The sequence below is a fragment of the Panthera pardus genome, unplaced genomic scaffold, assembly GCF_024362965.1.
Source record: "Panthera pardus isolate Hobbes unplaced genomic scaffold, ASM2436296v1 HiC_scaffold_18, whole genome shotgun sequence".
Classification (NCBI taxonomy): domain Eukaryota; kingdom Metazoa; phylum Chordata; class Mammalia; order Carnivora; family Felidae; genus Panthera; species Panthera pardus.
The window spans coordinates 13,681,541-13,696,755 of record NW_026526743.1 but is presented as its reverse complement, the minus strand read 5'-3'; the positions used below and the strand labels follow the sequence as shown (position 1 = coordinate 13,696,755).

Below are 15,215 nucleotides of genomic sequence, written 5' to 3'. Positions count from 1 at the left end.
GGGGAGAACGCGGGGAGCTCATACACCATACCTGGCACGGGGAATATCATTACTCTCTGGCCTGTGAGTGTTAATGACCTGACTCAGCTCCCAACACCCCTCCCCTTATCCCTCCCTTCCAACCACATTGGCCTTTCCTCCCAGTGTCGCTGGCTCACTCCAAATTCATCCTCAAGACCAGGCTGTGCCTAGGTCTTCCTACCAAGAACACTCTCCCCCAGGGCTCCCCCAGACTGCGCTCTTGACTTCCTTCACGTCCCAAATGCTACCTCCTCCGAGAAACCCTTCCTCCCTCCCCAAATCATCTCTCACTCCGTGCTACTTTCCTGTCTTAGTGCGACTTCCCATATTTGTCTCCTCCCCAGGAAGTAGGTTCCTGGTGGGCAGGAACTAGTCCCTTAACCTCTCTGGGCTTTGGTTTCCTCATCTTTAAAGTGAGTGTTATCAGGAGCACCCTGGTTAAGCTTCCAACTCTTAAGTTTCAGCTCAGGTCAGGATCTCATAGTTCGTGAGCTGGAGTCCCAAGTGGGGCTCTGCACTGACATCTCGGAGCCTGCTTGGGAGTCTCTCTCCCCCTTCCCCATGCGCAGCGCGCGCGCGCTCTCTCTCTCTCAAAATAAATAAGCAGGAAAAAAAATAGAGTGTTATCAGAGTCCCTGTATCTCAGAGCTTTGTTATGGTGATTAAATGAATTAATCAATAGAAGGCACTTAGAACAGCTCACAAGATGCTCAATAAATAAATCTAACTAGTGTTCACGGGGAGTCCTTGGAACATAAGTGCTCAGCAGGCGTTTGTGGGAGGAAATGAATGGAGACCAGAGGGGACAGATGGAACGGGAATCCAGGAACGTCGAGAACGTCGGGAGACCCCACTCTGGGACCCAACCACACACACACACACACAGAGACCCCAGTTGTCTCTCCACCTTTAATCGACCCCAGAGGGCTCTGGGGCGCGGTGTCCTTAAATACAGCCCGGCGCAGCGGGCGGGGGCGGGGCCGGGCCTGCCGGGTGGGCGGGGCCTGCGGGGCGGGGCGGGGCCTCAGCTGCACTTGCAGGAGCGCACGATCATGTTGGACAGCTGCTCCACCTTGGGCTTGCGGCCCACGTAGTACACGATGGGCAGGGGCTCCAGCGCCTGCGGCACGCAGCAGGGAGCCGCCGACGCGCCCGGGTTGTGCTGGTTGTACAGGGCCAGGACCTGCGGGCGGGGTCAGGGTCGGGGGTCGTGGGCAGGGCGCTCCCACCCCTTCCGCCTCTTCCCCTCTCCCTCTTGTCTCGTCTCAGTCCGTTCCCAGTCTCTACCTCTCTCTTTTCCACTCTTGCCTTGTCTTCACAGTCTCTGTCTCCGTGGCAGTGTGTGGACTCCAGGCCGTTCACTGTTCATCCTGTCTCTCGCGTTCCCTCTCCTTCCGTCTCCCGGCCTCCCCGCACCCGGTTGGTCACTCAGGCTCCATGGGTCTCGCCATAGACCGCAGATCCCTCTGCGTCTCCCTCTGCGTCAGGTCTCTCTACCGGCTCAGAGCCTGTCTCCTCCCATCTCTGTACCATCCTCTCCGATCCCCCGGGCTCTCTCTACTTCTCATCTGGCTAAGTCCTCTCCGATTTTACCTGTTTGTCTCCCTCCACTCCCTCGGCCCCTGCTCCCCCTAGCCCAACCCCGGCCGGCCCGTGGCCAGACGCACCTTGCTGTACTGCGTGTCCAGGCTCCAGATGTAGGGACAGGGCCCTAGGCAGAAGTTGGCGTGGTAGCCCTTGGGCTCGTGGATCCACTTCCAGCCCAGATCCTTGCGGAAGTCAATATAGAGCTGCCGCACGCAGCAGTTCTTCTCCGTGGAGCTGCGGGGTGGAGGGGGCCGGGTCAGGGGGGCGCGGCTGCTGCTGCTGCTGCTGCGAGGGCAGCCGCACCCCCGGGGTGGGGGGGCACCCTGGTTGCCCCCAGCACAGCGCCCATCTCGGTGATAATAGCAATAACGGTAACAGCAATGATAATCACTAACACTGATAAAGCGCTCTCTTTGGTCAAGCCCCTTGCTAACGGGATTGTAAACATCATTTCACACAAGGCTCCTGACAAGCCTGTAAGAAAGTCAAATGACCGTCCCCCAGCCCTAAGTTCTATGTGTGCAACAAATACTTGTTGAACCAGGACCAACTGCTTGGCTGGGATCTACTGGGGGCTGAGTACAAACGAAACAGACAGGAATCCCTGCCTTCTGGGGCCACATGCTAGAGACCGTCATGTCGAATCTCTGCTCCGAACATGGCTCAAACATGGCTCTGTGTCTCTTGGGGCAAATGCCCAAGCCCTCAACAGGAACCACAAGGCGCCGCCTGGTCAGCTGATCTCAACTCCCTCCCCACTCTCCCTGACTCCAGACACTAGAACACAGCATCCTCCCTGTTCTTCAAATACAACCCTGCCCCAGGACCTTTGCACTCACTCATCCCTCCTCCTGGCTTGCTATTCCCACAGATATCCACTGTAGTTCTTCTCTTTTCTTCAGTTCATTGAAATGTATGCTCAGATGTCCTTTACGCAGGGAGCCTTAACTCCTAGAACACTGCCTGACGTGCAGCAGGTACTCAATAAATATCAGTTAAAAAAATTAATATCCTCTCCTCAGAGCATCCTTTCTGGACCATCCTACCCAAAGTACCCATCCAAATGATCGTGAATTCCATTCAGTGTGACAGTGGCATTTCAGTTCTGCAAGAAAATATGACAGTGTCTGTATTTGACGTGGGGCAAATCTTAATGCCTGTTGAAGCTGGATGAGAATCCATGGGACTTCATTACATCATATCTTGGTTGCTTTTGTCTACACTTCGAATTTTCCATAATAGAAGAAAATTTTAACCAGAATAGGAAAACTAGTACCCAATATCTATTTTTTTCTTCCCTCTTCTTCTGATTTATTTTCCTTCTTTTTTTTTTTTTTAACGTTTATTTATTTATTGGGGGGAGGAAGGGGCAAAGAGAGAGGGAGAGAAAGAATCCCAAGCAGGCTCTGTGCTGTCAGCGTAGAGCCTGACAAGGTCTCAATCCTACAAACCAGGAGATCATGACCTGAGCTGAAATCAAGAGTCAGATGCTTAACCGACTGAGCTGCCCAGGTGCCCCTGATTTATTTTCCTTCTAAAACTTATTGCTACCTGGAGCGCCTGGTTGGCTTAGTAGAACATGTGACTCTTGATCTCTAGGTTGTGAGTTCGAGCCTCACATATATTATATATTATTTACTGTGAGAGAGAGCACAAATGGAAGAGGGGCAGAGAGAGAAGGGAGGGAGGGAGGGGGAGAGAGAGAGAGAGAGAGAGAGAGAGAGAGTCCCAAGCAGGCTCCATACTGTCAGCACAGAGCCCAAAGCAGGGCTCGAACTGCGAGGTCATGACCTGAGCTGAAATCAAGAGTCAGACACTTAACCGACTGAGCCACCCAGATGCCTCTCTATGTTAGGTTTTTAAAAAACATATTGGAGAATAGTGATGTATAATATTTTACTGCTCTAGACTCATAATCCCTGTCCCATGCTCAGAAGCAAAAGCCAGTCCCTCTCCAGCCCAGGCCCAGGCTCCTGCTTGTCTGGAAAGAACCAGGGCATTTTATGTGCTGGCCTCTGGGGCCATGGCTGAGCTGGGCAGGGACCTTAGCTAAAAAGCTTGATTCGTGGGAAGCATGAACACTTTATATTCCAGGTTCATATCATGTGAAAGAGATATTCTTCAAAGCTACAGGTACAGTATGATCCAAATTCTGTTTTGCATAAAAGGACTGAAAGGAAATATATTCAAATGTTGATTTTTTTTTATATGTGGTAGTGTGATGGGTGATATCTTTCTGTATTTTCTAAATTCTTGACAGTGGGTATGTGTTACTTTTAGAATAAGAAAGAGAAGAAGGCAAGAAGGGAGTAAGGGAGGGAGGAAGAGAGAGAGAGAGGGAGGAAGAGAGGGAGGGAGGGAAGAAGGGAGGGAGGGAGGAAGGAATATGCAGTGCCCTCTCCACATCCCCCCCCCCCCAAAAAAAAACGAACTCTGCAATTGGGGCAAAATAAAAAAATACGGATGTGCATAAGTGTTTCAAACAGACACTGTGTCTGGAAGGAGACACAAATATAATAAAAGTGACTGTCTCTTCTTCAGAGAGGGGTGGGGATCAGAACTGGAGGGTCTCTGACTATTCCTTCTAGGTTTGGCCCATGTGCATGCATTTATCTATTCAAGAAGTAATCAACAGAGAATTAACTGATCTCAAAACCCTATGAGGCAGGCTTTATTATTATTATTCCCATTTGAAGGATGAAGGAACTGAGCCCCAGAGAGGAAAGCACTGCCTGCCCATACACAGCATGTAAGTGTGGAGCTTGGGGACAGGTTCACGGCCAGCTCTGTGCCCCCCGGGAGGCTGGGGCCTCATCTGTCCAGCGCAGCCATGTCAGCTCAAGCACAGCAGGAAGAGGCGATGATACAGCATTTCCCGGGGCAAGACAAGGCCTCTCCAAAAGCCACAGAGAAGGGAGCCAGGAATCTGAGATCCCTGTGAGCTCAGCCTGGTTCCTCCCCAGTCTGGTTGGGCCTCAGTTTCCCCACCTGTCCAATGACATGAGGGATGTTGGATCAAATAAGGTGTTGTTCAGGGTCAAGGAGGCATCAGGAAGTCCAGGACCAGGGAGAGTCCTGAGCTCCTGAAACCACAGGCACATATGTGCGCATTTACTGGCATATTTCTAGGGAAATGTCCTGGCTTTCAGCTTCTCGAGGGGGTCCTAAATTCACAGAAGGGAAAGAACCCCCTGTCCAGAATAATCTTTCACTTCCGGTTCAACTCTGGCTGGGGGTTTTGAGGTCCTAAGATTTGAATAGTCTGTGACCCTGATTACCCACCCGGGACATCCTCCCTGTGGGGTCCCCAGAGCAGCAGAAGCACCATCTGAGAACTTGTGGGGAATGTAAATTCTCCAGGCTCACCAAAAACCTACTGAGTCAGAAACTGAGGGTGGGGCTGGGGCTGGAGGACAGCAGGCCATATTTAACAAGCCTCCAGGTGACTTTGAGGCACTTTCTAACCCATTTATTCAGTGCAAGGCCTCTTGCAAAGCTTTCTTCTTCTTCTTTTTTTTTTTTTAAATTAGCTCTCCACCTAACATGGGACTTGAACTCACAACCCTGAGATCAAGAGTCCCACACTCTACTGACTGAGCCACCCAGGTGTCCCTCTTGCAAAGCTCTTGCAGAGCCTCTCTGCCATCCAGTCAGGGCCTGATGGGTAAAAGAAACCCACTTGGGGCCCCAGAACAGAACAGGCTGAAGGCCTCACATTGGATGTTGAGTAAGAGTTCAGGGAGGCTAACTTCCACAATCCCATGTCACGGCCAAGTTCACTGCATCTCTGCCCCTACCCACTTCCTCTCCCGCACTGGATGATTTCAAAGCACATGCCATTCACCATGTCATTTCATCCACAAATATTTCCACATGTATCTCCAAGAAAATCAGGACTATTGTAAAACATAACCACAAGACCATATAAGAAAAATTCTCCATTATTCCTGGATATCATAAAATATCCAATCAGGGTTCACATTTCCCCAACTGTCTCACAAATGTCTTTTTGTTTTTACTAGTCTGCGTGAATAAAGACCCAAATAAGGTCTACACATTGCAATTACTTGATATATATTTTAAGATTCTTTTAGAAATCTACATAATCATCTCTCTACCTCCCTACTTTGCATTGTATTTGTTGAAGAAAGTGGGTCAGATTTCCCACAATCTAATTGTTGCTGACTGCAAGCCCATGGTGTTCTTTAACATGTTCCTCTGTCCCTGTGTTTCTAGAAAATTGATAGTTGGATCTACCATTTTGTTCAGCTGCAGGTTCACTTTTTGGCACAACTTCTGAGGGGACACTGTGTCCCTCCCTGCAGAGACTCCCATGGCTGGCTGCCTCCCTCTACATTGTTATCAATAACGTTCATTCATTCGTGGGGTTGCTGGGCTAAGGCTGGGGCTGGTGCTAAGCTTGGGAGCAGAGCTGACTTTCCAGAAGGCGAACAGCATGTAACAAAGCCCAGAGGTACCTCATCCAAACAGTAAGCTGGGGAGGGACAAAGGTCAGATTATCATTCTAATTCTGCAACATCTAACTCTGTATTTCAACATGCTAAGGAATCCAACTTTTCAACTTTCTTAGATTGCGATACTCCAGCATCTCAACATTCTAACAATGGCATTTCCAACTTGCTAGGATTCCTGTATTCCAACTCTCTGGTATCTTGTCATTCGTGATATCTCAATATCGAATTACAGCATTCCACAATCCTGAGCCCATCACTCAAGAGGTCCAAGCTGCCATCTCTGAAGATCCCAGCTTTCCAAGAGTCTAACATCCCAACACTGAGCCCCAACACTCTAGGATACCAATAATCTGGCTTTCTCCAACCGAAACATTTGTAGATGCCAGCTGTTGTTGTTTTTTTTAATATATTATATATGTAAATATATATATATATATATATACACACATATATATATTATAGCTAATATATATATACACATATATATGTATATGTATACACATATATATACACACTTTATTTGAGGAAGAGAAAGAGGGGGAGAATGGGGGGGAAAAGGGCAGAGGGAGAGAGAGAGGATCCCAAGCATGCTCCATGCTAAGGATGGAGCCCAGTGTGGGACTTGATCCCACAACCCCGGGATCATGACCTGAGCTGAAATCAAGAGTCAGACATTCAACTGACTGAGCCACCCAGGTACCCCAGTTTTTTTTTTTTTGTTTTGTTTTGTTTTTTGTGTTTAAGTAGGCTTCATGCCCAGCATGGAGTCCAATGCGGAACTTGAACTCATAACCCTGAGATCAAGACCTGAGTTGAGATCAAGAGTAGGCCACTTAAGCGACTGAGCCACCCAGGTGTCCCGTGAATGCTAGTATTTTAACACAGGCTTCCACCATTCTGAGCCCAATATTCAAGGTCTCCAGTCTGCCAACACTGGAGTCTCCAATCTGTCAATGGTATGGGAATCCAACATGGGTAATCTTCCAATCCTCAATTCCCTAATTCTAAGATCCCAACACTCCTTGAGTCCAACATTCTCAGATTCCAGTCATTAACACTGAATTCTATGTCCTAGGATCCCAACGTTCTAGAACCCCAGGTTGCCAACATTGAACTTGCTTGGGTCCCTCATTCTACACACTAACACACCAGCAAGAAAGCAAGATGATCTCAACATCCTAGGACTCCACATCCCAGCATCCTAGAACCCAGAGCCCATCCTCTGAGCCCTCCAGGCTGAAGGAGGTGCCAGCCACGCGTAGCACCAGCCAGGTGCCCAACTTGAGCCTTCCCTGGTTGCGCCCAGCCATCACACCACCAGACGAGAATGCCACGGTCAAGGGCTGAAAGGTTCACCTGAAGCAGTAGTTGGTGTCCAGGGCTCGGCGGTGCCGCGAGCTGTGCAGGTGCTGGGCCCTCTCCAGCGGGGTGGCCATGAGGAGCAGAAAAGGCCGGTTCATGCCATGAATGGTGGCCAGGTCACCTCGGCGGCCGGAACTGAACCCTGCTTTGGTTTGGAGTTGTAGGGTGTGGGGGAGACATAGACACACACTCTCAGATGGATGAATGGGGGCAGGGGCAGGGGGAAGAGGACACAAGTGCACACACATGCACACACCCGCGGGCATGGGGCCGGGCCAGGGAGATGGGCCTCACCGTTGATGTCCACTTGCAGCGTGTTATCTTTGCTGTCACAGGAACAGTGGGCACTGAGGCGAAAGCCCTCTACTTCCCCTGTGGGAGTGGGGAGTGGGAAGCCAGTGTGAGATGCCAGGTACTGTTCACACCCCCGCCGTGGGTGGAGCAAACCCAGGGTGGAGGGGGTGTTGGGGCTCCCCCTGTCTCTTCCCCTGCCTGCCCTCTCCCTGCATCCTCCTGCTCTTGGCCTTGCTTCCTCCTTCTCCTCCTTCAGGTCTCCGCTCAAATGTCACCTCCTCCAGGAGGCCCTCCGGGACAGATGCCCCTCCCCCACAGTGACATCACTTTATTTTCGCCATAGCACTCACCCTCCTGACATTCGAATTTGGCTATTTGTTTCCCTCATTGTTCTCAGTGGAAAGCAGGATACATGGGGGCAGGGATTCCTGTTTTCTTGCTCCCCGCTGGGCCTAGCCCACAGTCTTAAAAATAAACATCTACTGAGTGCACGCCCCGGGTGCCAGGCCCTGTCCTAAATGCTCTGTGAGCATTATCTCTTCTGATCTTCGCCAGAGGTCCCAATTTAATAGGCACGGAAGCCAAGACCCACAGAGGGCAGATGATGTGCCCCAAGTGGGAAAAGGTAGGGATGGGGTGCACACCCACAGAGCAGCTGTGGGAGAAAGGCTTCTTGAACAAGTGAGTGAATGATTTTCTAAGCTCCTACTAGGTGCTGGGCCCTGTGCTGGGTGCTCTAGACTCTGCAGTGACCGAGACAGGCCTTTGTCCAGCGGCCCCGGGCCCCTGCCTTTCAACACCTGGCCGATCCACCACTTATCCCTTAAGTCTCTATACTATCACCTTCCCCCAGGAAGCCCTCCCAGACCCTCTAGGATGGGTCCCAGGAGCACTCGGGGCCTCCCCACCCCGCCACTGCTCCTTCAGGTCATCACTGCCACCTAGGGCTTTGGCAAGACTTTGTAGATGTCCAGAGTTGCCCCATGAAGGCAGCATCTAGAGTTGTCTTAGTTACCACTGTGTCCCCAGCATCACCGCACACAGGGCAGGGCTCAGAGCAGGCACCCGTTGGCATTTGTTGAGGGGAGGCATGAACAAAAGGGAGATCAGGAAGGGGGATGTGGGTGTGGTGGACTCAGGTCAAACACAGTCCTCTTACAGACAGATCGGCTGTGTCACGCTCTCCCTGGACTCAGGGTGTGCCTTGAACACTCTTACCTCTCCTTCTTTCCCCGACGGGTTCCACTCAACCCTCAAATATCAGCTCTGATGTCCCCTCCTCCAGGAAGCCCTCCCTGACCCCAAGCTGGGTCAGCCATCTCCTCTGGGGTCCCTATTCCAGCCCTACCCAATCTGGGTCATTACCATCCAGTTTTCAGGTCTCTCCCCATTTCCCCCACCCCAAGAATGGACTATGGGCTCCGTGAGGGCAAGGGTGGGGCTGTTTGGGTCACTGCTGTGTCCCCAGCATCACCCACCACCCGGCAGGTGCTCAGGAAATGGATTAGGCATTATCACTCAGGTCTGAGGTCTAGGAGGAAGGCCACGTCTTGGCTGGGACATGGGGTCCCAGCTGCTAGGCAGGACAAACAAAGGGCTCTATCCCATTACAAAATAGGGGCGGGGCAAACAAGTGGTCCTTACCTCCATGGCTCAGCCACTGCCGCACCACTCCAGTGACATCAAAGGACAGCCATTCCGGCGTGTCACTGGGCGCCAGCAGCCGGTTGCTGAGGTAGCGCCAGGAATTATTGCTGTATTTCTGGGGGGAGATGAATTGGGGGGAGACAGTGGGTTAGATGCGGCTCCCCACCCCCAAATACACTGACTGCACCCCCACTCCTGCTCCACCAAACAGGCTGCCAGAGAGTCCCTCAGACAGTCCCCTCCCAGACATCCACGCTGTGGGGCCCTGCAGGAACAACCCCCACCCCACCGCCGGAGCGGCCTTGGGAGGAGAGGAGAGAGAGCCCCAGGCCGGGGATCAAGGCACCTGGACGGCTCAGCCTCTGCTCTGAGTCCCTGTGGGGCCCCTCCGCGGCCTGAGTTCCCTCACTGGTGAAATGCCAGGCCCCTTTCAGCTCAGACAGTCCACCATGCTGAGATCCTCCTGGGACATCCTGGGGTCCCCCTGAGCATACAATTCTGCAAATCTGACACCCTGAATTCTGAGAGTCTGTAACTTTCTAGGGGCTTATGTTAGAAGTCATTCCGTACCCCAAGAACGACCCATTCAATGAACCTGAGAAATTCTGAGAGACTGATGTTCTAGACACCCAGGAGTCTGGCACGCCCCAAACCCAGATGCTGCAGAGGTCTGATGCCCGTGTGCAACGATCCAGACACTGGCAGCGTGCAGCTGAATTCTCTAGACTCCCAAGGAATTGACCACAGACACACTTCCTTTGTCGTAACAGTCTACCACCTACCATTAAACCCAATGTCCCACATGATGTGGATTCCAGGTCGCGTAATCTTCTAGACTCCAGCCCTCCCAGAGGCCCCAGTCTTCCTGGAGACTCTAACTCTTCTAGAACAGAACTACCCAAAGGAACTTTCTAGGATGCTGGAAGTGTCCTTTATCTGCGGCATCCAAAATAGCAGCCACTAACCACTACGGAGCACTCAAAATATGGCCAGTGAGACTGAGGGGTTGAATTTTTTTTCTTTCAGTCAACTTAAATGGCCACGTGTGGCCAGTGGTCCTGGACAACTGTACTGGACAGAACGGCTGGAGAGCCTGCAACCTTTCAAGACTCTGGCCTCCTGAGTGTTTAGTATCCTAAGGTGCTAGGAGCCTGAAAGTTCTAAAGGGCCCCATGATTCCATGGCCCGCACGCCCCCATCCTGCCGAGTCTGTCTGTGTGGACCTTGCAGCCACCAGCCGTCCAGCTGCCCACCTCGGCCCCAGTGCAGCCCACCTCTGGGGCCCGGGCCCCCACCTGGTACAGCTCCACGTGCTGCTCCGCCTTTAACTTGAGCCTCAGCAGGCGCAACTCTGCCCGGGAGAGCAAGACGGGCTCGGGCACTGCTTCTCGGAGCTCCGACGTGTTAAAGAGCATATATATGCTGTGCGGGGTACGCTGGACTTTCTCATAGATTTCTAGGCGGGAGGAGCAGAGAGGAGGGAGGTCAGGGGGTTTGGCAAGGGCGGAGGGAGCTAGCGCACCCCAAGTCTAAGAGCGTGGGCTCCTGGCGCTGACGACCCTGGGTTGGAACCCGATTCTGACATTTTTTAGCGGTGCGACCTTGAGAGAGTGGCTCTCCCTCTCTGGATTTGTTTCGCCCTCTGTAAAATGGGGTCTGAGTCACGCTTGTCTCCTGTCATCTGTAAAGCGTCCACTCAGTACACAGCCCTAAGAGGGGCTGCTGTGCTCGCTCAGGCGCCCCCAGTACTTGAAGCCTCAAAGGCAAATTGAATGGCAGGAGTAGGATGGAGGGAGCAGCCTTCCAGCTCTGTGACTTTGGGCAAGTCACATTCCTTCCCACAGCCTCGCTTTCGGGGCTATTCTTTGGGAAATGACAACCCCACCAAACTCCCTAAGTGCCCACCAGGTTCTCCTAACTGAAGCACTGTGTGACTTTGGGCAAGCGAATTCCACTCTCTGTGTCAGATTCTCAACTGTAAAAGGAGGACCGGCTGCAAGATTATATAGTGTGCGACGAGTGAGCTGGTGTGGTAAAGCAGGCAGCAGTCTGCACACCCGGGCTGTGCTAACATGTATGTTAAAGAGTGCTCACTATTTGCCAGGGGCTATGCACCACACTTTACAAGGGCTAAGACATTTAAACCTCGCAACAACCTCATGAGGAAAAGACAATTATTGTACCCATTTTATAGATGGGGAAACAGGTCATTTGCCCCATGGTGACATAGGTAAGGAGCTACAGAGCTGGGATTCAAACTCAGGCGGTCTGGTCCCAAAGACTACTCTTAACCCCAAGGCCATGCAGTCTCCCTGCTACTGTGACATTATTATTACTACGAATTACTCTTACTATTACTAATTGCTTCCTGCCTTCTCTCCCTCAGCTGGTTAGACAAGGCAAAGTTCATTCTAGGTAGGAATGGCTTTGGTGGGGGGAGGAAGAAAAATGGGAAGAGTGCGTTCTAGTCTAGGAAAAGTTTGGGATGAGCAGGCAGGCCATGACCTTGTAGATCAACTGGGATACATCCTTTAAGGCCTCTGCAGTAGGGGTGCAGAAATGGTGGAGACAGGATCTGATGAGAAAGGAGAGGCAACTCCTTCCATGGGCCCCCTGCCCCTACTCCTCCCCACGCTAGCCAGGCCAGCCCGGGGCCCCCACAAAGAAGCCCTATCTTGACCCAGGGGTTACTCAGCAAACCCCAAAGGAAGTGTAGTGCAGGGGTGGAGGGTGGGAGGACGGGTGGAGACAGATACAGAGGAAGAAAGGAAGGGCAGGACCGGTCAGAGGGAGGGATGGAGAGACCACAGAGACAGGGAGACTCGAGGAGTAGGGCGAGATGGAAAAAGAGGGAGAAAGAGGGAAGAGACTGTTCAGACCCATGCATGGGATATGGGAGACACACACGGGAAGAGAGATATAGGGTTTGGGGGGCAAGATGGAGCCAGACTGGGAGGGGAGAAGAGGACTGAAGGTACCAGCGGTAGAGAAATCTCTACAACGAAGGTGAAATGACCACAGAAAAGGTGAGCCTGAAAGGTGGGTGGGGAGGGGCGTCACCTGGCCGGGCACGCATGCGTGGCCCAATGACCACAGGTGCACCGCCCAAGACAGAAAATGAAAACAGGGGGGCTGCCCCAAACCTCCGGGCCACGCGGAACCCCTGGGTCCCCGCGTGGGCGCCGAGGGGCCGGGCCCAGCAGCAGCCCCGCCCCAGAATGGGGTGAAGAGGGCGGGAGGCGCCGCAGCCGCGAGGGCGGGGACCCGACCTGCCCCGTCTCGCCCCAGGCTCCGCGCGCGATCCCCGCCCCCCGGGCAAGGAAAAGGAAGGGAGGGCGGGCTAGGCGGCCGGACGCTGGGGTTTCCCCAGCCTCCCGGAGAGGAACTGGGACTCTGGGGTCCAGACTCTCCCAGTTCAGCTCTGCGGGGTCCTCCCCCCCCCTTTCCGGGAGGGCAGGCTCCTCCCTCCGCGCGTGGCACCCACGTGGGGCTCCCTCACCCCGACCCGCTCGGTTTTCTCACCCCGATCTTGCAGAGTCTCACCCACCCACCTCTCCCTCTAGGGCTCGACTCCTCACTCAGCCCGCTTCCTCCCCTCCCGCGGCGTGGGGGGCTCACTGCTCCCAGAACGGCACTGTTTATGTCTCCCCTCCACTCCCTCCCCGTCCCCCGTTCTCATGCCTGTCTCCCCTCTCTCTAAACCCCTTCCCATCACCCACTATTCTAGGTTTCTTGGGGGCTCGCTTCCCGCGCTGGGCTTCCTCCTCTCACGTCCATATGCCAAATACTCGGGGCACCTCGCGCGCATCCCCGACGCCCCCCTGGGGGTCTCCGCTGCTCTCCTGCTCGTACCTCCCCCCACCCCAAGACCTCGGGTCCCCTTCTTCCCCGCATTTATCATCCTCCTCTCTGTGGGCCCTCCCCCAATCCCGCGTGTTTTTCGCGCTCGCTGCAAGTGGATCCACTGTCCACTTTCCCGATACCTCCGGAGTTCGCTTCACCTAGTTTTTCTGTCCTTCTTGAATTTTCTCGCCTCGTGCCCCTGAGCTCTGGGTCAGCTTTCCCCACTGCCTCCCCTCAGATGCTGGGGTCTTCGCTTCTCCCAAAGCGGGCTCCCTCTCTCTATGCAGCCCTCACCCCACGACCCCCACATTCTAGTGTACTGTGAAGAAAGAAGTCTTTCTACCCCTTCACCCCCCAGTTGCTTCTCTCCCTCTAGGGGACTGCCCCCCCCCCAAGATCCCGCAGGTTCCCGTCGCTCTCTAGAAGCCCACTTCGCTCCCTATCTCCTGCCCTTCAAGGCCAGATACCTGAGGGGTAGGAAGCTCAGTCCTCTCCTCTTTGAGACCCCCCTCCCGCGTTCCCGGCAACCCCGGGGGTCCTCTTCCTCTAGGCAGTTTCCTCTGCCAGTAATTTCCTCCCCCGTGACCCCTGCACTCCGGCGCCCCCTGGGGGCTCCCCTCCAGGGTCCCCGGCCCCTCTGAGCTCACTGTTGGTGTTTTCCACCATTAGCACGCGGGTGACCTCCTTGGCGTAGTAGTCCGCCTCAGGCTCCGGCTCCGGCTCGGCGCTCTCCCCCGCCACCCGGTCGCGGGTACTGTTGTAAAGGGCCAGCACAGCCTCGGGCAGCGGGCCGGGCGGCACCTCCCCCTGGCTCGGGGGGCTGGCGAGCCGCAGCTTGGACAGGATCTGGCCGCGGATGGCCTCGATGCGCTTCCGCTTCACCAGTTCCATGTCGATGGTCTTGCAGGTGGACAGTCCGGCGGCCGGCCGGCCAGGCGTCAGCACTAGTAGCCACAGCAGCGGCAGCAGCAGCGGCAGCAGCCGCAGCCCGGAGGGCGGCATGGGGGAGGCGTCGCCCCCGGCACTGCCGAGAGCGCGAGCCCCGCTGCGGTGGGAAAAGGGAGGCCCCGCCCCTAGGGGGGCTCGGGGTCTCCCGAAGAAAGATAGGAGGGTCGGGGTGAGGTGAGGGGAGTTGAAGCCCTCAGGGAGAACCGAGTGGAGGTGGAGGGGAAGCTCTGATGGGTGGTTTCTCGGTATCCCAAGGAAAAAACCGAGAGGGGCGAGATCTGGTACCAGAGGTGGGTGGTCTTGAGTAGGAGAGTTAAGGAGGTGTGGGAGAGATCCCGTCTCCCGGATCCCGGTGGAGAAGGGTCCTTGGATGCGCGGGGGCTCAGGAGAGAGGCTGGAGGTGGGGGAGCGGCGTGCAGGGGGGTGCGCCCGAGGTCTGGGGTCAAGTCTTCGCGGGAGTCCGGGTTGGCGGCTCCTGAGGGCTGCTCCGGAATGGGGGCGCCTGGGGGACGCCGTGGAGGGGGCAGGGAGGGAGCAAGCGTCCGAGGCGGTGGTGGGGCGGTCTGGGGTCCCCAAGTCCTGCCTCCTGGCGGGGCAGTGCCGCGCCAATCGGTCCCCGCGTCTCCGGCTCCCAGCGGCAGCGGAAAAGTCTCAAAACTTTTTTTCCTCTTCTCCCAACCAGCTCGTCCCTCCTCCCGCTCCTCCTCCCCCTCCTCCCCGCAGTGGCGGCGGCGGCGGCGGCGGGGGCGGCGGCGGCGGCTCGTCTCAGACTCTGGGGCCTCAGGCTGCTCCTCGGCGGCTCCTTCCTCCGCTCCCGGCCGAGGCCGGCCCCGCGGGCGGCTCCGAGCCGGGGGGTGCCCCGGAGGGGGCGTCCCCCCTGCCCCCGGCCGGGGGCCTCGCTGTCTGGCGGATCCGCGGCGGGAGGAGGGGGTGGGACGCCCGGGGCGCGAAGGGCGGCGGCGGCGGCAGTGGCGGGGACCGGCTGGGGCGGCGGGGGGTTTTGAAGCCGCCCCGGCCCCACCCAGGAAGCGCGCGGGG

The 15,215-nt window shown here is 55.1% G+C and overlaps 1 protein-coding gene and 1 long non-coding RNA gene across 3 annotated transcripts; one reads left to right on the top strand and one right to left on the bottom strand.

Annotated features, from left to right (window-relative positions):
• Positions 1-916: 916 nt before the first annotated feature.
• On the bottom strand, positions 917-15,132 carry TGFB1 (transforming growth factor beta 1). Of its 2 annotated transcripts, none has more exons than XM_019434541.2 (7): positions 13,877-15,132; positions 10,682-10,842; positions 9,384-9,501; positions 7,740-7,817; positions 7,440-7,590; positions 1,689-1,842; positions 917-1,204 (listed from the first exon to the last, which is right to left on the bottom strand). In XM_019434541.2, the coding sequence occupies exons 1-7, from the start codon at positions 14,229-14,231 to the stop codon at positions 1,046-1,048; spliced, it is 1,176 nt and encodes a 391-aa protein (XP_019290086.1). In that variant the 5' UTR covers positions 14,232-15,132; the 3' UTR covers positions 917-1,045. The 2 variants fall into 2 exon arrangements, with proteins under 2 accessions (XP_019290086.1, XP_019290087.1); XM_019434542.2 differs by having other exon boundaries at positions 7,440-7,587; positions 13,877-15,131.
• LOC128778022 (uncharacterized) lies at positions 6,641-8,233 on the top strand. Its single transcript, XR_008423336.1, has 2 exons — positions 6,641-7,039; positions 7,159-8,233. It is a non-coding gene; the product is annotated as an uncharacterized LOC128778022 (long non-coding RNA).
• Positions 15,133-15,215: the final 83 nt, after the last annotated feature.